Source organism: Balaenoptera ricei, chromosome 11 (assembly GCF_028023285.1).
Source record: "Balaenoptera ricei isolate mBalRic1 chromosome 11, mBalRic1.hap2, whole genome shotgun sequence".
NCBI lineage: Eukaryota > Metazoa > Chordata > Mammalia > Artiodactyla > Balaenopteridae > Balaenoptera > Balaenoptera ricei.
The window spans coordinates 33,234,422-33,255,688 of record NC_082649.1 but is presented as its reverse complement, the minus strand read 5'-3'; the positions used below and the strand labels follow the sequence as shown (position 1 = coordinate 33,255,688).

Below are 21,267 nucleotides of genomic sequence, written 5' to 3'. Positions count from 1 at the left end.
CTTCAATAGTTGTGGCTCACGGGCTCTAGAGCGCAGGCTCAGTAGTTGTGGTGCACGGGCTTAGTTGCTCCACGACATGTGGGATCTTCCCAGACCAGGATCGAACCCGTGTCCCCTGCACTGGCAGGCGGATTCTTAACCACTGTGCCACCAGGGAAGTCCCCCTGGAATTTTTAATTTTTCAAACTTGATCACACTGAGCCTTCAACAGTTGGTTAATTACAGTTCGTGTTTCCCTACCTCAGCACTGGTTCCTGTGGAGGTTTGTGCTAGTGGCTTTCTGCTCTCATAAGTTGTGATTCTTTGTATTCACCTGTTGGTCTCTCCAATTTTGGGGTTAGCAGTTTGCCCTATGACTTCACTTGTCTTACAGACCTAAGAAGAGTTGTTGATATTTCAGTTTGTTCAGCTTTTTACTATTGTTAGGACAGTGGCGACCTCCAAACTTCTTACATGCTGGGCTGGAAACTGCAAGTCTGTGCTCATTTTTTTAAAGCATATTTTCCTGAATATAGAATTTTGGGTTGATACTTTCTTTTCCTTTTCAGTGTTTTAAAGATCCTGTTCCACTCCTGACCTCTATAATTTCTGATGATAAGTCAGCTTTTATTAGCCTATCTATATTCCCTTATGTGAAATGTGTTGGTTTTCTCTAGCTGCCTTCAAGATTTTTACTTTATCTTTGAATTTTAACAGTTTGATTATGATACGCCTAGCTATATGTTCTTTGTATTTATCTTCTAGGGGCTCCTTGAGTTTCTTGGATCTGTAAGTTGATGTCTTTAACCAAATTTGGGAAATTTAGGTTACTATATCTTCAAATATATTTTCTGCCTTGTTTTTGCCACTCTTGGAACTCCAGTTACAGTATAATTGAGGGACTCTAATTAGTACAGCAGTGCATATGTATAACCTATCAATATAAACTTATTAATATAAATATATATGTAATATGAGTATATTTACATATAGATAGATGGTGCGTGCTCTAAACATTTTAATAAAAGGGATCCATGATCAAGAGAGTTTGGAGATGGGTGCTTTCACCAACCCCCAAGTTACCGTTAATATAATGGCATTTAACAACTGGTACAGTAACTATGCACATTTGTCTTTTCTGTTAAATGATGGGCTCCTAGAGGACAAGCCACTGGCTTTACTTTTCTTAATAATTATATAAAAATATGAAGACAGTGGTTCTCAGATTTTTAAAACTCCAAAAATGTTATCTGTGAGAGGCAAAGTAAAACAGAAAGTCGCTAAAAATAGGAATAGAAACAGTGGAGAAAAATATACCAGGCAAAAAGTACGATACAAAAGAAAGCTAAAGTAGCAGTTTTCATATTTGACAAATATAATATTTACGGTAGAAAACGTAAGGGACACAGAAAGACAGCCCGATTAAAAAATGGGCAAAGGATTTGAATAGACATTTCTCTAAATGCTCCGGTTGGTTATAGTTGCACAACCTTGTAAATATATTAAGAACCACTAAGTTGTATACTTTAAGAAGGCGAATTTTATAATACGTGAATTATATCTCAATTTTTTAAAAAGTGATCTGTATATTTGGTCTTAAAGGCCAAACCTCACTTAATTCTCAAGGCTTAGAGCCATGCAGATTGTTCTCCCACTATATATATTGCAAAAAAAAATTAGAAACAAATAACAAAAGAGTAGGTTAAACAAAGTTTGGGAACTAACATTGCTAACATTAAGTAAAAGGAAATCACTGAAATTACTGAGGAAATTTAGAAACAGAACTGAATATAAGATGACATGTTGTAATTTTGGGGACATAGCTAAAGTAGTATTTAGAAGGAAATGTATAACTTTAAAATGTTTGCCAAAAAAAAGAAAGGTTAAAAATAAACTATACAAACATACATTTCCTGGCTGTGTCTGCTGAAAGGGCCTAGAAACATGAAACTACCATAGCAGTGAGCATACCTGGTACCCAAATACTGGTTTCTAAATACCATTGTCCAATAAAAAGAATCAGAGTTCCATGGAGGAATGATTGATTCCAGGGCTGGGACAAGGAAGATAAAAAATAAGCCTGGAACATGTTATGTTGCCAGAGGTAAGAAAGTGCTCAAAAAGGAACAGGGCCTGTTGAAAGGGCATGGGGACCAAACTGAAAGAGTTCCCAATGGCCACAGCTAAAACAATTTGGGTAATAAAATAAGTAATGATAGTATTAAATTATAACCCATAGAATAAAATAAATATCCATGAGTCCGTACTCTTTGAGTAAATAAACAGGAGAGAAGGGATGTTTTCAGTAGTTTTCCTGTATTGAAGAGTTACAGTTAATAAATAAAACAGAAAATCACCATTAGGCAAATAACACAGTAATAATTGTAGTCTAGATCCATTGGTAGATGCTAAAGCTAGTGGGTGAAATTTTGAGGAGAAATAGGAGGATGTTTGCATAGTCACAAAATATCTCCCCAAATATATTTAATTACAAAAGGAACAATAACAACTTTACAGTGAAGAAATCCAGCAGACACCATCTTAATGAAGTGAGCAAAGGTAACATCACCAGTAATAAAACATATCAAATCAACACGTGCCCCGTGTTATGATGCACTGAGAAAGACACAGCATCATTCCTCTGGTGTTTTTGCCAAAAATGCATAACTCAGTCTAATCATGAAAACATCAGAAACGCAAATTGTGGAACATCTGCAAGCTAACTAACCAGTACTCTTCAAAAGGGTTATGGTCTCAAAGTCAGGAAAAGACTGAGGAACTGTCAATCTTTTGAAGATTAGAGGAGATTAAGGAGAAATGACATCTAATGTAATGTGGGAGCCTGTGTTGGATCCAGAAGAGAAAAAAAGAACCTTAGTGGGAAAACCAATGATATTTGAATAAGGTCTGTAGTTAATAATATTGTACCAATGTTTTTGGTACAATTTCCTTGTACAATTTCCTTGTACTATGGTTAACATTAAGGAAAGCTTGGTAAGGGTGTAAAGGAACTCTACTATTTTTGCAATTTTTCTATAAATAAAATTATTTCAAAGATAAAAAAGAAAAATAAACAAGGTAAACATTGAGTTCAAGACGTTTGTAGAAATAGAATTGAGCACATTCAAAGGAAAAAGAAGAAAGGAAATAAAAAGATCAGAAAATGAAGCAAAAGTAAAAAGTTGAGATACTTTTTGGAATTATTAAGGTAGTTTTCTGAGAAGACTGAGTAAGAAAAGAGAAGATGCACATATGTAAAATTCAGAATGAAGATTGAGAAGTACACTCACTGCATTCCTTTTAGTGATGTCATTTCTTGCCGAAGCTGGGTCCTCTCCATTGTTGTGATTAAAAAGCAAATACCTGTGGGATAAGAAATGAGGGTGGTGGTATCCAGTCTGATTCTAAGATTTGAGAAATTGTGCGGTGCCTAACAGGTACTAAGTTCTGTGAGTCTAACTGTTTGATAAATAGAATGATTAGGTGTTTCATTTGGTCTAGTGATACCCTGAAAGAAACTGTTGAGACACTAAAGATGCTATGTGCTAAGAAAGTTTAACAACCTCTGAAATATGAGAATTACGAATAAGTAAATGCTAAAAAAAAAAAAATTGAAAATGTAGATGAAATGGATAAATTTGTAGAAAAATGATAGGCAACTTGAATATAGTATGAAAACATTGGAATGGTAATCAAAGATCTTCCCTCCCAAAAATCGCATACCTGGATGACTGTGTATGGGTGAGTTCTATCAAATTTTGAAGGAACAGTTAATTCCTTTCTTAAACAAGTTACTGCAGAAAAGAGGGAAAGAGTGAAACCTGCCAAACTCTTTCTGCGGCTACTTAATCAGCTTGATTTGAAACCCTGATAAATTCAAGAGGAGACATTATAAAGCCATTTCCCTTACTAATGTAGATGAAAGGGATCCTAAATAAAATATTAGCTGTCTGAATCCAAGAATATACTAAAAGAGTGATGCATCATGATCAAATGGAATTTAGTTTAGGAATCCAAAGATAGTTCATCTTTAAAACAATTATTGATGTAATTCACCATTTTAATAGTTGAGAAAAGAAAAATGTTTTTCTGATTTGATTCAGAAAAGCATTTTATGTATTTCAATTATTGTTTGTGATTTAATTCTTAGCAAACAAAGAATATATAAGGGAACTTTATTGAGTATTTGTGTATTGGGTTTTTAAAAGTTTTTTATTATAGACAGTTTCAAACATAATAAAGGTAGGGTGAGTGGTACAATAGATGTGACAGGTAATAATCATTGCTCAGCTTCAGCAATTATCAATATATGGCAACTCTTTTTAATCTATATACACACACATAACACTCTCATACACTTTTTTCCTGCCCTGCTAGGTTATTTTGAAGCATATTCCAGACAACATGCTCTTTTTTTTTTTTTTTTTTAATTTCTATTTATTTATTTATTTATTTTTGGCTGGTGTTGGGTCTTCGTTTCTGTGCGAGGGTTTTCTCTAGTTGCGGCAAGCGGGGGCCACTCTTCATCGCGGTGCGCGGGCCTCTCACCATCGTGGCCTCTCTTGTTGCGGAGCACAGGCTCCAGACGCGCAGGCTCAGTAGCTGTGGCTCACGGGCCTAGTCGCTCCGCGGCATGTGGGATCTTCCCAGACCAGGGCTTGAACCCGTGTCCCCTGCATTGGCAGGCAGATTCTCAACCACTGCGCCACCAGGGAAGCCCCAACATGCTCTTTTTAATCAATACTCAGTATGTACCTTTTTTCTCTATAACCATTAATATCCTAAAATAATTAACACTAATTCCTTAATATTATCTGCTGTCTAGCAGAGTTGAAATTGTCCTGATTGACTCATAACTGTGAATTCAGAGTTCACACATTGCATTTGGCTGTTATTCTTCATTTTTTCTTTTAAACTGTAATAGCTCTTTTACCTCTTTCCTTCCTTCGTTTTTCCATTATGTTACTAAGAAACCAGGTCATTTGTCCTATGGAATTTTCCACATTCTAGATTTGGCTGATTGTGGCCCCATGGTGTTGCTTAAATGTTTCTTTTTTCCCTATCTTTCCTCAAAACAGGTAGTTAGGCTTGATTAACTTCTATTATTGGGGGGGGGGGTGGATAATAGTTTCATAATTATTGATGCATAACTTTTTTTTTTAAGGGAACTTTTTAATTTTTATTTATTTATTTATTTATTTTTGGCTGCATTGGGTCTTCGTTGCTGCGCGGGCTTTCTCTAGTTGCAGGGAGCAGGGACCAGTCTTTGTTGTGGTGCACGGGCTTCTCATTGCGGTGGATTCTCTTGTTGTGGAGCACAGGCTCTAGGCACGCGGGCTTCAGTAGTTGTAGAATGTGGGCTCAGTAGTTGTGGCTCAAGGTTTCTAGAGCGCAGGCTCAGTAGTTGTGGCGCACGGGCTTAGTTGCTCCATGGCATGTGGGATCTTCCCAGACCAGGGCTCGAACCTGTGTCACCTGCATTTGCAGGTAGATTCTTAAACCATTGCGCCACCAAGGAAGCCTGATGCATAACTTCTTAATTCTTGATATCAGGAGGTATATGATGCTTGGCTGCTTTTGTTAAAATTGATCAGTGGGTTTAGGTACCTGGCACATGCAACCATCGTGAAGGCCTCCAGCAGCCTCTTATTTATGTTTTTTGCCGTGCCACGTGGCACGTGGGATCTTAGTTCCCCAACCAGGGATTTAACCTGTGCCCCCTGCGTTGGAAGCACGGAGTCTTAACCACTGCCAGGGAAGTCCCTCCATCAGCCTTTTTACCTAATGTTTTAGCAGTCACTGATGCTTGCTGCCTGGGTCGTTATTCATTAGGGGGTAGCAAAATGGTGCTACTCTTTATCATCTACTAATTTATCATCTCTTCTTTGTTTATAAGCTAGTCTTCTATGAAAGAAACAGTCCCTCATCGATCCTTCGATAACCCTGAGGCACAGTTTATATAGGAAAGACAAGATAGATGCTTGATTCTTTCTAGAAGAGCACTTTCTTAGTAAACCTACAGTGAACATAATACTTAGATGTGTTTACTTTAATATCTAAAGCAAGACAAGGATGCCTACTATTACTGCTCTTGTTTAACATATTACTAGAAGTCCTTGTCAACAGTACAAGGGAAGAAGAAGAACTATTGTAAGGAAAAAGATTAAATTGTCATTATGTACAGACTGTATACTCATTTACTTCAGGGGAATAAAACAGAATCAGCAAACTATTAAAACTGCCTTGAGTTCATCAAGGGTCTTAAAAATCAATACTATTTCTTTTCATCATCCTTAACCAACTAGAAAATAAAATTTTAAAAAAATGTGTATCATTTAAACAACAAAACCTAGAAAGTGCCTAGATATTAGTCTAATCAAGAATACACAGGACTCATATTAAGAAAACTTTAAAACTTAAATAAAAGATACAGGAAATAATCGTGGACATGATAATTTACTCTTATAAGGATGTTATTACTTCTGAAGTTTATCAATAAATTCCAAGTAACCTCTGTCAAACTTTTAGCTGGGTATTTTCGAGGAACTCTGTAAACTTATTGTGTCAAAGAATAAATAATAATTCATGAATAGTTAAATCAACCTTTAAAAAAGGAGAATAAAGGGGAATTTACCCTGTCAGATATTAAGATATATCAATACTACAAAAGGCCATAGTAATACAGTGTGGTATAGTACAAGAACAAACAAATAGATAACTCTTAGAGAACTTAGATAATAGACCCAAGGATATATGGGAACTTAGTATGTTATAAAGGTGACACCACAATCAATAGGTAAAAGTTAGGTTGTTTAGTAGATGGTTTTAGAAAAAGCAGCTCATTATATATGGAGAAATAAAACAGTATCTCTATCCTATATCATATGCAAAGGTAGATTCCAGATGGATTAAACACCTAAATGTGGAAGATAAAACCAAAAGGTTTAATAGAAGAAAATTATTTTCTTTAAAAACATATATATTTTTGTGACCTAGGGTTGGGGAAGGAACTTCTAAAACCTCAAAGCACAAACAATTTGTGTGTAAATTTAATTGCATCAAAAGAGGGAGCTCTATTTAACAAAGGACCCCATGGGCAAAACTAATACACATGTGACAAATGGGAGACAATATTTGCAATGTTTAAATTGCCAAGTGATTAATGTCCTCTAAACTAGACTATATAGGAAACTCCTGCAAATAAACAAGATAAAGAAAGCAATCCCAGAAGAAAAATGGGCAAAGGATATAACCAGGCAGTTTATAGAAAAGGAAATCCTCAAAGCAGTAAGCATATGAAGAGTTGCTCAAATGTATTAGCAGTCAGAGGAATACAAATTAAAACAGTAAGATAGGGGCTTCCCTGGTGGCTCAGTGGTTAAGAATCCGCCTGCCAACGCAGGGGACACGGTTCGAGCCCTGGCCCAGGAAGATCCCACATGCTGTGGAGCAACTAAGCCCGTGCGCCACAACTGTTGAGCCTGCGCTCTAGAGCCCGCAAGCCACAACTCTTGAGCCTGTGTGCCACAACTGCTGAAGCCCGCGCACCTAGAGCCCGTGCTCTGCAACAAGAGAAGCCACTGCAATGAGAAGCACATCACTGCAATGAAGAGTAGCCCCGGCTCGCTGCAACTAGAGAAAGCCCACGTGCAGCAATAAGGACCCAATGCAGCCAAAAAAAAAAAAAAAAAAAAAAAAACCAAAAAACAAAAAAGACAGTAAGATATTTCATATATGTTAAGCTGGCACATGTTAGCAAACGAGATAAAAACCAAATGCTGATGAAGATGCAGGTTATAAAAACTCTTACACACTGCTGGGGCACATGTAGCCACTCTGGACAGTAGCATGGCACTCAGAATTAAAACTCTATATGTATATGACCCAGCAATTCTGCTTTTGAGTTTATATGCCGAAGAAAATCTCAATCAGATCCATAAGAAAACATTTACAGGAATATTCATTGCAGCATTATTTGTGGTAGAAAGGCATTGGAGGTAATCCAGGTGTCCGGTGCATGGATAATAGAGAGAAAAAATGTTTTAGATACATGCCATGGCATATTATATACCAATCAGAAGCAGCAAATCAAATGTACACAGACAAAATGAATGGATTATGTTACAGAATTGAAAAAGAACAGAATGAGATATAACACAGTAAGATTTGCACACATCAAAAATACATGCACTCAGTAAACAATAAGGATTTACTGTATAGCACAGGAAACTATATTCAGCATCTTGTAATAACCTATAATGGAAAAGAATCTGAAATATATATATATACACACACACATATATATCCGAATCACTTTGCTGTACACGTGAAACTAATAAAATATTGTAAATCAACTATAATTTAAAAAATAAAAAATTTTCTAAATACATGCATTCAAAAACATTTTGCAAGAACACATACAAATTAAAGGGCACCCAATAGGCATAGTAGGGTGGTTGCCTATGAGGATACAGAAACAAGGATAAGGGGAAATTTAAAGATTTTCATGACTCCCCATCTCATTTCATAGAATCGTAGAAATTAGTTAAGATATGATCTGTAAATGTATCTAAATGGCAGTATGATAAAAGCAAATGAAATGATCGAAGGCACCACTGTCAACCCATTTACTTTGTGGAACTCCTACTCCCCCATCAGGATGTCTTATGAACCATAAGTGTTGTGTGACCATCAGATATACAGACTGAGTGTGGAGACCCACGTCAGCCTGTATATTGAACACTTAATATGTTATTGCCATTTTAATTAGTTAAAATATCTTAAGAATTTATAATATTTAAAATCTATTCCATATACATCTGTGTGTTTTAATATAAAATAGGATTTCCCCAAATCTTTAGGGAAAATTGCCATTCTAGTAATATGTGCCTTCTAAGACCCCCTAGTACACATCCAGTATGAGAAGCAGGTTCTTAAGCTGACTCCATTGATCAAAGATCTCACAGATCTTTGGGAAAAATAATTTATTTTCTTCTAACACTAAGGCATTTCACTATTCTGGCTCTTCCAAGATGGATTCCAATTTGAAATATTATGTGGTAAAATATACAGTTATTTTATGACACTCTGATTTTTTTTTTTCTTTAACTTTACAGAGACTGTGCAGTTGATCCAACTTGTGTTTTATGCATGGAGTGCTTTTTGGGAAGTATTCACAGAGACCATCGATATAGGGTTAGTAATATCCAGATAATAACCACACCTAGTATTGAATTTTATATTCAATACCTTTTCTTTTTAAAATTCCAAGATTTAACACTGAAACAGGGGAGAGTGGTTTAAGAAATGTGTTATTCAAATACCATTAAACATACGATGGCAGTGTAGAGATGAATTATGAATCCAGATTTCATGGAACACATGGTTTAAGATGAAAAGACTATAGATAGCAGCTCTTTCAGTATTGGTTTTCAACTAGTTTGTTTTGTTATTTTTTTTTAATGTTTATTATCTTTATAATTCTAGGTTTATAAAGCAAGTTATCAAAAATTAGAGGATAAAGGTGAGAGTTAAAATGCAAGAGGGAGGTTCTGAAGGGAGATGAGTGAGCAATTAAGTAAAAGTGACAGGATTATACCTTTAAGAAATGGTTCTATCTATTGGTCAGCTTCTGCAGAAGATTTGTCATTTCTTAATATTAAAGAGGCATCTACTACAATGTAGAAAAGGGCCAACTTCAGAACAAAAGACTAACCAATTTTTTTTTTTTTTTAACTGCTGTAATGCAATCGTTACTTTTCCAAAAATCAAGTATGTTTGCTTTTAAGTCAGGGATACAAAATACGTAGGCAGATGATTGCTAAGCCTGTCCTGGTTCCTCTACTGGAAGCTGAAGACAGAGCTATGAACATTCAAAAATTTAGGGAACTGTTAGTAGCTGGAACTTTTCACCCTAATCTCAAATAAAGATAGAGAAGAAATATTGCAATCTTCTTATTAATTCAAGACTTTTGATTCAGGACTTTTCCTCCTGTTTGTTTTTATTTACTCTACCCGAGTATTGTTAACAGTGAACTAAAACAGCTGCAAAATTGAATTCATATTTTTATATGTTCTTTTTATTTTCATAAATCAGTAAGAGAATCCTAGTTTCCTTTAAACTGTTCTACCTATCTTTGGTTACCAGAACATGCATAAAAGCTATAGGGTGAGGTTATCATTTTCCATATGGCTGCTTGCCCATGTTTCTTGGCATATATCTTTGCAGCCCCTAAGAATAACTGTCATTTGTGAGTTTACATTAATTACCTTGTGATATGTAACACACAAATACTTACTTTGGGCAAGATATGAAAGGCTCTTTCTAAAATTTCCTTCTCATACCCATCTATAAACTCTCACAGTATTTTTTTAAAAAGCAGAATTTCCAGTCTACTAATTATTAAATAATAGGTTTTACCTTGCCAGATTCCTTGAATCATTGCCACATCTTAAGGAAGCATGAATAATTTTGAAGCCCACAAGTGGTAAAAGGTTTTATGACTAGGCACTCCATGTTTCTGTTTCCAGAGCTTCCTTCCTTTTCAAAGAATGCTATTTAGAGAGTGTTAGAAAAGAAAAATAAACTATTTCTAGTTTTTTTGGTCACTTTCTCTAATGCAGATGCACTCTTATTAGACTTTTGTAGAAGACAGCAGCTATAGGAATCTTTGTCACTCTTGAATCTGTTATGTTATAACCTGGTAGCATAGATACCAACAGTATACCAATTTAGCCAAAACCTAGCAAGAAAACCCTTGTTATTTTCCTAATTAGGAAGTCATGCAAGTGGACATATTTTACCTCTTTAAAATAGCTGTAGCTTGCTAGACACTACAGAGTAGCTTATTTTATTTTGAAATCACTTAAATTAGCCTATAGGCTTATTTAAAATCAGCTTTAAAACATTGAGAGGTTTGGCATTTTATTTAATTTTATCCCTCCAAAGAAATTAACACTTCAGCAATGTTATTTCCTTAGCACTTGATATTCCTATTTATAATCCGATAGCCCTCAGTAAATACTTATTGACAAGATACTTTACAATTTTTTTTCAAGATGACAACATCAGGAGGTGGAGGTTTCTGTGACTGTGGTGATACTGAAGCTTGGAAAGAGGGTCCTTACTGTCAGAAACATGAACTTAACACCTCTGAAATTGAGGAAGAAGAGGTAAAAACATTTTCACAAAATTGTTCCTAAGGAAGTACTGTTAACCATGTGTTTGAAATATTTTCAGACATAAGAATTAGGTTATAATATAGCAATGGATAAGTAAAATATCAATAGTCCTCTCACTATTAACAGTGACCAAGTAGATATTTCGAAAGTTTTTTGCATTTTATGGATGGCATACCATTACTAGTAGAACACACTTGAAATTATAGAAATTTAATTTAATTTGGACTTTTGCATTTGTTTGTTTTATTTTAAGCATATATGAGTTTTTTTAAGTCCTCATTTATTATTAAAGGGATTATTTTTCCTATATATGTAGATCAGTTAACTTAGTTGGTTTTTGTTTGTTTTGTGACTAAGACTTTGTAGATCAGATACCTTTCTTTTCTGTAGTCCTACATGGCAGCCAATCCTACTCATCATCTCCTGGTAAATCAATGTCATTGGATATGTGATGGGACCAAACATTGGGATGATAGCTCAGTACAAGTTATACTCGTTCCAGCTGTAAATATGTGCTTTCTAAAATTGTTGTTGATCCTTTATTATTTTTCTCTAAATGATATTTGTAATGAAATAATGGGCTCTCACTAAATAAATACTTGAAACTCTGCCGTTTGTGACAATCTGATGTTTGATTTAAGATCCTTATTTCAGATTTTAATTTTAAACGGCAGAGAGGTGGGTACATTAAAAGAACTTATGCATTGTTAGTAAGTAGGTCTGATACCGATCTGGGGCAAGTGGACATTAATAGTCCTTCCTAGTGCACATGTCTTCCTGGTCTCAGATATTTTAACAGAATGACCGGAGAACTTATGGTGTAGGACAGTTATCTTTTAGACTGTGTTTCACTGTGTTTTAGACAGATGAAAATTTGTGCAAAATGATTCAGTGCTATAGAAAACATATATATTTGTGTTTCATTTGCTTTGTGCATGTGTCCTAGGATTTGCTACAGAGAGATGCCAAGTGATCAGGGTTTCAGATTTCTCTACTGCAATTGGAGCAGCTCTGTTTTTATCTCTTACATATTGGGTTGGCATTCTGTATATAAAAATATAAGTAAGGCAAACAAAGACATATTTGGAAAAAATGGTTTTGCTTTTAAAAAATAATTGAAAGCTAGTGTAAAACTTTAGGACTCTGGGAGAAAATATTTGCAAGTCATATCTGATAAGTGTCTGGTATCCAGAATATATATCTTACAACTCAACAACAAAAAGACAACACAATTAAAAATGGCCAACGGACCTGAATAGACATTTCTTCAAAGAAGATATAATACAAGTGACCAACAAACACATGAAAACATGCTCAAGAGTATTAGTCATTAGGGAAATGTAAATCAAAACCACAGTGAGATACCACTTCACACCCACTAGGATGGCTGTAATCAAAAAAGTGGCAAATAGGTGTTGGCGAGGCTATAGAGAAATTGGAACTCTGTACAGTGCTAGTGGGAATGCAAAATGATTTAGCACTGTGGAAAACAGTTTGGCTATTCCTCAAATGTTAAACATTGCCATGTAAGGCTGTAATTTCACTTCTAGGTATATACCCAAAAGAATTAAAAACAAGTATTCAAATAAGTACATGCACACACATTAGTAGCAGCATTATTCATAATAGCCAAAAGGTGGAAACAGTCAAAATGTCTTATCAGTATGTGAATGGATAAACATACAGTGTAATATTACTTAGCTGTAAAAAGAAATGAAGTACTGATACATGTTGCAACGTGGATGAACTTTCAAAACATCATGCTAAGTGAAAGAAGCCAGACACGAAGGGTCACATACTGTATGATTCCATTTATGTGAAATATCCAGAATAAATAAGTCTGTAGAGAACACAGACTGGTGGTTGCCAGGGAATAGGGAAGGGAGAAATGGAGAAAAACTGCTTAATGGGTAAGGGGTTTTACTTTGTTGAAGTGATAGAAATGTTTTAGAACTAGATAGAGGTGATTGTGGCTCAACATTATGAATGTACTAGATACCACCAGATTGTTCACTTTAAATTTTCTAAGAAAAATTATGAATCCGCCTGCAGTTACTCTCTTGGCTTTATCCTCATACATTAGTGGGGTAGCTATCAAATAATGAAGACTCTGGTTAGTTTCCTGAATTTTTAGAAGATGCCAGCAAAATAACCTGCCTGGCTGAAATTGTATGGTCCTGCCTGGAGAATATATATTCCAGCAACTTGACAGAGAATCGAACCTCCAGACTTTGCCATTTAATTCCTATTTAAGAATTCAGTTAAGAGAAATGAAGTCTTCGAGAAAAGACTATAAGATATTAAAAAGATAACAAATAACATTATATTTAGCATACCTGGTCCCCACTCATTAAATCCATACATTATCTAGGGTTTTTCTATTTTATGCTTGAAATGGAAGAAGGCTATATAATATTTGAAATGAACCTTTTTAGCCTGTCATAGAATTGTTTTTATTGAATATAATTTTTTTGTTATACATTCAGCCTACATCTTAAGAAAAAGTTGGAAAAAATTTGATTATATACTTCTGTTGGGGTAGTGTTTAGAAGTTCCACAGGTCTTCTCAACTTTTGGCATTTGGGGTGGGACATTCTTCATTGTACAGGCCAGGGATCAGCAAACTCTGGCCCCACAGGCCAGATCTTGTCTGCAACCTGTTACTGGTACCGCCATAATCGAAGAATGGTTTTTATATTTTTAAATAGTTGAAGAAAAATCAACAAGGGTAGTATTTTGTGGCATGTGAAGATTATGTGAAATTCAAATTTCATTATCCATAAATAAAATTTTATTGCAACACAGCCACGCTTAATTGTTCATGTACTGTCTATAGCTGCTTTTCCACTACAACAGCAAAACTGAGTAGCTATGACAGAGACCCTGTAGCCTGCAAAAACTAAAATACTTAGTGACTCTTTACAGAAAAACTTTACTGACCCCAGGTGTACACTGTCAGAAGCACTGTGTTTATTATACCTAATTCCCACTCATTAAATGGTAATAGCATCTTCCATCACTGTGACAACAATAAATGCCCAACTAGGTTTCCAAATGGGCCCTTGAGCACGGGGGGTGAGTACGGAGGCTGGTGGGATGGTACCTTTCCTAGTGTCTCCTTTGTTGATCTTTATAAAAACCGTAAGAAATTTCTCTTAGGTCTCTGCATTAGGAAATGTTACGTTTCTCTTGGTGTGAGTCTGGTAACTGACTGTGTTTCCTTTTGTTGGGGCGTCTTGAAAACAGCTTGTCTGTAGTAGCTGTATGGAAATTTATATGATTGGCATTTATAAATAGATGTTATCTTGACTTCAGTTTATTTTCCTTCCTTTATTTTCATTTTACCTGCTTTGTATATCTTTTTTTTTTTTTTTTTTTAAGGAATGGGTTGGACTTGAGGCTGATGCCTTTTTTTTTTTTTTTTTTTTTTGGCTGTGTTGGGTCTTCGTTTCTGTGCGAGGGCTTTCTCTAGTTGTGGCAAGCGGGGGTCACTCTTCATCGCGGTGCGCGGGCCTCTCACTATCGCGGCCTCTCTTGTTGCGGAGCATAGGCTCCAGACGCGCAGGCTCAGTAGTTGTGGCTCATGGGCCTAGCTGCTCCGTGGCATGTGGGATCTTCCCAGACCAGGGCTCGAACCCGTGTCCCCTGCATTAGCAGGCAGATTCTCAACCACTGCGCCACCAGGGAAGCCCTGTATATCTATTTTTTAATACTGTTTTATTACACTGGATGTATTCTAGTTGCTGAAGGGGAATTCCCTGGAGGTCCAGTGGTTAGGACTCCATGTTTTCACTGCCAAGAGTGCAGGTTCAATCCCTGGTCGGGCAACTACGATCCCGCAAGCTGCACTTGGCCAAAAAAAGTTGCTGTAAATCCTTTTTGGAATGAAATTTAATTCAATAACATATATTAACTGAATGAACAACCTCAGTGAAAAATTTTTTATCTGAAATTTTCACTTATCAATGCTGCTTTCATCCCATTTGAATATAGATCAGTGGTAACTAGTAGCTGAATATCATGCTAAATATGATTCTTGGTTTATCTCATTTAATTCTCAGAACAGCCCTGTAAGATAAATACTACTGTTACCCATATTTTATAGCTGTGGAAGCTTGAGTCTTAGATTAACAAACTTGCCTACAGTGTCCCACACAGTAAGTGCTAGAGCTGGGCTTTAAACCTAGGTAGTATAGACAACTCTGACAGTACAGTATACTGGTTTTTGAAAACATTTTTTGGCAGTGGAATTTTTTTTTAATAAAATTTTAATTAAGAAATCCCAATAATAAAACAGATAAAAGCAATATTACTAATGAATTTATTTTTTATAAGTTGGAATGTATATTTATTTCTTGTTAGAAAGTCGATTCATAACTGGTTTCTAGTTTATTTCTAGTTTTAGTTGGGCAGTGTGGAGAAAACCCTCATTCATACCTTATTTGCATATGACAACAGTTAAACTCTATTATAATATGTGCTTACTTTTTTTTCTTTTTTTTTTTTTAAGATTGATTGATTTTTTTAGCTGCATTGGGTCTAGTTGCTGCACGCAGGACCTTTCGTTGCAGCGCGCAGGCTCTTCATTGTGGTGTGTGGGCTTCTCTCTAGTTGTGGTGGCAGGTCTTCTCTAGTTGTGGCACGCAGGCTCCAGGGCGCATGGGCTCTGTAATCGTGGCTCACAGGTTCCAGAGCGCATGGGCTCCGTAGTTTGCGGCACGCAGGCTCAGTAGTTGTGGCGCATAGGCTTAGTTGCCCTGCAGCATGTAGGATCTTAGTTCCCTGACCAGGGATTGAACCCGCGTCCCCTGCATCATAAGGCAGATTCTTTACCACTGGACCACCAGGGAAGTCCCAACCACAGGTAACCTTTTTAACAGCATGCTATTCTTCTAGTTTGGAAGAATAATAAATCAAAGTTGACTCACTGACAAAGGCTTGCATTCTCTAACATAAATGTCACCAAAAACAATTATTAGTCTTAGGTAATACAACATAGGATAAGATGGTTATTTATTTTCTCATTCCAACTGACTTATGCTGTGATACGAGCACTTGGAACAGAAGTCTTCTCAAATAGCGTTTAATTTACCATTGTACACGAGTAGACTTGCATAGCCTAGCATCTCTTCACTTCAGAAATAATGTTTCTTCATCAGTAACCCATTCTCAAGAAGTTAACCTGTGCATACAAAGATGGCAGAAGAATCTGTATCCATAGGCCATTTAAAAATATGGATAATCATATGTTTTTAAACTGGTGTGTATTTCAAATAGGAAACATCTCTACCAGGCCCTGGGATTTTTAGAACAGAGTTTGGACACTACTGGCTTGGATTCTCAAGAATTGGCAGTTGTTTCTGTCCCAACACCATTTAATTCTTCAGTGCTCTAAATGTCTTGTATTACGGGACGTAATTGTAAGAAATGGAATAACTGTATAGTGAGATAGTATCACGAAGAAAACTGAGTTTTGGTTCTACTTTCTATTTTAGTACAATGTGAGGTTCGTTTTACGATTAATAGCCACTCTTTTATGAATCCCCAGAAGGTACCAGTTCCAATACCTTCTTTGTAACAGGTGGTTTTGCCATGTTAACTTCTAAAGTCTCCGTAAGAAATAGTACCAAACCTTGGTAGCGGTATAAAAAAAATTTTTTTTGATGGGACATATAAAGCAGTTTATTGAGGAGAGTTGTAGGTAAAAAGTGCTGTAAGACTTTGGAAAATCTTTTTCTTACTTTACTTCTTACATTCTTTAAGTCCTAGACCCATCTCCTTTAGGAATCTTTGTCTTTTTTCCTTCATCCTTGATATTATTCTCCTTCTCCATTTGTTTTATATCAGTTCCACTAAGCTGATCCTTGGTGAGGATGTACAAAAATGTTCTGTATCCTTATGTATATTTTCAAGAATGTGCTGGTTCCCATTCCATGATGTTGGAATATATTGATTTTCTTATTGAGAGATGAATATAACACTATTTAGCCATTAAGCTAAATAACATGTTTAGATTTGATAAAGCATTAAGATTAGATTGTGTAAAACATTTTGCCAACCTTGACTGAAAGATAACCTTAGAGTATGTTTATAGTAATACTTTTTTACATTAACCTTGAAATTTAGTGACTTATTCACTGTTAAGTCTAATGTACGAAGTTCTCTGTTAAATACATACACAACTTGACTCGCTGAGAGAAAGTGAGTGATTCTTAACATCGAGGAGCAGTTTTCTGATCTTGTTGACTTCTCCCCTTTAGAATCCTCAAAATCAGGCTCTCCTTTAGACCTATAAAACTAAATATTACTTGTCCATCCTTAGATAACATTCCTTTGTTTATTCTGGAAATTGGGGATTAGAGGGATGTGAAGCTGTAACCATGGTTTGATGTTAGGTTTTAAAGATCCTAGAATGCCCTTCTAAAATTTTTAGATTTATTTATTAGGCATTGGAGTGCCGTGGAATATCGTGGTTCATATGATTCAGTAATATGGATTATTATGAACAGAATGTTTTAGGAAGTTTGACTTGCTGAGATGTAACATATAGGATCAAATTGAAGAGAAGCTGAAGCTGGAAGATCAGTCAGCTTTTTACAGTAGTATTTTGAGGAGGGAGGCAGAATGGGAAAAAGGAGAATTAATGTACATTTAACATGGTTGCATTTTTTTTTTTTTCTGTTCTTTCAGGATCCTCTTGTGCATTTATCAGAAGATGTGATAGCAAGAACTTATAACATTTTTGCTATTATGTTTCGGTATGCAGTAGAGATATTAACCTGGGAAAAGGAAAGTGAATTGCCACCAGATTTAGAGATGGTGTAAGTACAACCCGTTTATTCCTTGTATTTGTATTTGCTCACACTCAATTTTAAGCATTTTGATTCTAATTCCTCAAATTAACTTTAATACAGCTAGGATAGAACATAATCTTTTTTAATAATTAGTTTTCAGCATAATAATAACCTTGGTTTTATAGTTTTTAAATATGTGTGAGCCATTTAATTGGTAAAGGTTTTTCGCTGTTGTTGCTTTCGCTGATTTATAGCCATATTTTAGCCACATCAAGGCTCTACCACTGGTTTCAAGCACAGGCATTTTTCTCTTCTTTGTGTGATAAAGCTGTTAAGTTAACTCTACAGTTCTTTTTGTTTGTTTATGAGATTTGATTAGGGAATGAGCACTTTGACCTAAGTGAGTTTTCTGGTTTGACTAAATGCACAAATTCAATTTTAACCATTTTTGATTCTAAATTTGTATAAAATTTATTCTACACTTTGTGATTCTTCTACAGTACATCTAACATTTTTACCATTTGTTCTTAGTTTATTGAGGAGATTGCAAATTTGTGACCAGAGAGCTGGATTCTGCTATAGCTGTGTTAAGGTTAAGGGCTTACTTTTCTGCATGAATGTGCTTGCCTCAAGCAGCCTTCTCTTCTACTTTTAATTCTAGCCAAGCTTGTTGGAATTGTATTCACAGTTAAGGTTAAATACAAGTGAGAGTCTAAAGGACATTGGTGGTGTTTCTTTTTTGCTTTCTCAACAGTGTTCCAAATAATTAGGTTATAGGTTGTTTTTTAGTAAAATGAGGAGTTAGTATTCCTTTTTTGGAAATGTTGAAAATGGCTTAGTTACCTCATAACTTTATCTGCATGTATTTTGAGTTGGGGACCAACTAAGATCTAAATCTGAGATCCAAATTTAGACCATAGAGAATAGAAGAGTTGTGTTTTTATTTTTCTGTTCCATTGTAAGTTTGGGACCACCAGCATAGAAGGGAAAAGAATCTAACTTGCGTCTCTTGTAATGTTTTCCCATCTTAGTAAATGGCATTTCATCTACCCAGAAACCTGAGTCATGCATATCCACTTAGATTTCAGGTCCAGCTGGTTTTCCCTCTGTCAAATTGTTTACTTCTGTTCATCTCCATTACTACTATGCTAGTCCACATTGCGTTAATTTCATCCTTGGACAACATGACGTCCCTAACTAGACTGCCATATCCACTCGTGTCTCTCATGGTCCATTCTCCACATATAGCCAAAGTGAACTTTAAGACAAATCTGACCATAGCTCCTATTTCACTTTCAAATCTTTGATTGCCCTTAGGATGGCAAAATCGAAATCCATTACAAGGTCTTTAAGATTTCTGCCTCTCTCCAAACTAATCTCCTCCTTCCTCCCTGTGCTCCAGCTCCCAGTATTTACCTTTGCCACCTCAGGGCCTTTGCTTTCACTTTCTTCTAGCCCTTCGCACTGTTGGCTTTGGGGCCCAGATATTATGGTCTCTAACTGGTGGATTGTAGAATTTTTAGCAGCATCCTTGGCCCTTACCCACTGGATGCCAGTGGCACTCCCACCCCAGTCATGACAACCAAAAGTTTCCAGACATTGCCCAGTGGTCATCTATGGAGGGTAGAGGAGAATTGCCCCCACTTGAGCACCACTGATAGCCAATTCTGACTTCAGCTCTCAAATTACTTCTTTGGCAGTTCTCTGAACTCCCATACTGGTTTTATCCCACTCTAGCATCCTATTCTTCTTGATAAAAGCGAATTCACATAGATTATATGTATAGTATCTATCTTTCCCACCAGCCAGTAGTGTCATAGAGTGTGGGGACCACAGATGGCTTCATTACAGGTATGTGCCTAGTACCTAGCACGTTCCCTAGAACAAAGTGTGTTCTTAATAAATCATCCTGGAGCAAGGTGATATGCAAATAGATAATATATAATTAATGTTTTATCCCACAGAGAGAAGAGTGACACCTACTATTGCATGCTGTTTAATGATGAGGTTCATACCTATGAACAAGTTATTTATACTCTTCAGAAAGCTGTTAACTGTACACAAAAAGAAGCCATTGGCTTTGCAACTACAGTAGATCGAGATGTAAGTAATTTCATTATATTGATGTCACATAATAAATTAAACTTTTAATACAGATAAGTTATCCTAGAAAATTGAGTTAGAGGTATATATGTCTAGGCTATTTTCCTTTAATTTCATATGAATATTGGCCCAAATATATATTGGATATAACTGTAAGCTATTGTCAGAAAGTTTAGGAGGAAACGTAGATACAGTTGCTCTCATCCTACACAGTGGTTAGAAATATTCAGTTATGAAAATAGAAATTATAGCAGCCTAGAAGAATAAATATTGTATTGTTCAAGGATAACAACTTGAACTTATTAATGGCTTGAAAAATGTTAGGATAGCTTTGAAGGAAAATATTTTAATTTACTTTTTAATTAATGAATAGAATAAACATTGTAGATATTAAAAATTGACCAGAGTTGTTATGTGCTCAGATAACACTGTGTTTATTTGTTTACTGTTTCAAAAGTTATTAATACTGAATATAAATATTTTTACAAGTTAATTTCAAATATCTTTATTTACAGGGACGTAGGTCTGTTCGATATGGAGACTTCCAGTATTGTGAACAAGCAAAATCAGTAATTGTGGTAAGTAATATAAAAATATGTCTACACTCTTATTTTTTATTAGTATAAAACCAGTCCCACATTTTGGTGTTTATGAACACATTTTTCTGCCTTCCTGAATGTAAAGCCACATCAATCAAAAATCATGTTTAAATATATGTTACTTGAGCATTGCTTATTGCTTTATCTAGTTTTTTTTAAACTATGTAAGATTGATACAGAAAATGAATGTTTAGATGAGATATATATGTATATATTTCTGTCTTCTTATTTTTTCATCAGAGACGTCTTAGAAAGTTTTTTGCTTTCTGTTTTGTTTTTGATAGGGTTTCACATTACTTTTTAGGAATTATACTGGCCTTTAGCACCAAGATTAGAATTCAAGGGAAGTTGTTTCTTGGTACCTAATAGCAAGGTATGCTGCATATCCTAATAGCATATAGTGTATAATTTATCTGAAAGAAAACTATTCCCCACATTTAGATTTATTTTTAAAAGTTAGAATTTATTGTTTTTAACTATTCCATGTAACTGCATTTTATGTAAATGTCCTTTTAAAATATAATTTTATATATTTTATATATTGTGAAATATTTTAAATATACAGATGAAAATGCCTGTGTGCTACATTATACCTTATTTTCTTCATACGT

The 21,267-nt window shown here is 35.4% G+C and overlaps 1 protein-coding gene across 6 annotated transcripts in view; it reads left to right on the top strand.

Annotated features, from left to right (window-relative positions):
• Window positions 1-21,267, top strand: part of UBR2 (ubiquitin protein ligase E3 component n-recognin 2) — a 114,991-nt gene that overhangs the window by 24,503 nt on the left and 69,221 nt on the right. For 5 of the 6 annotated variants that reach the window (XM_059938679.1, XM_059938681.1, XM_059938677.1 and 2 more), the window contains exons 3-7: window positions 9,096-9,174; window positions 11,038-11,151; window positions 17,851-17,981; window positions 19,919-20,057; window positions 20,573-20,635. In XM_059938679.1, the coding sequence (XP_059794662.1) occupies window positions 9,096-9,174; window positions 11,038-11,151; window positions 17,851-17,981; window positions 19,919-20,057; window positions 20,573-20,635 (526 nt within the window). The remainder of the gene's footprint in view (window positions 1-9,095; window positions 9,175-11,037; window positions 11,152-17,850; window positions 17,982-19,918; window positions 20,058-20,572; window positions 20,636-21,267) is intronic. The other variant, XM_059938682.1, reaches the window with a different exon arrangement.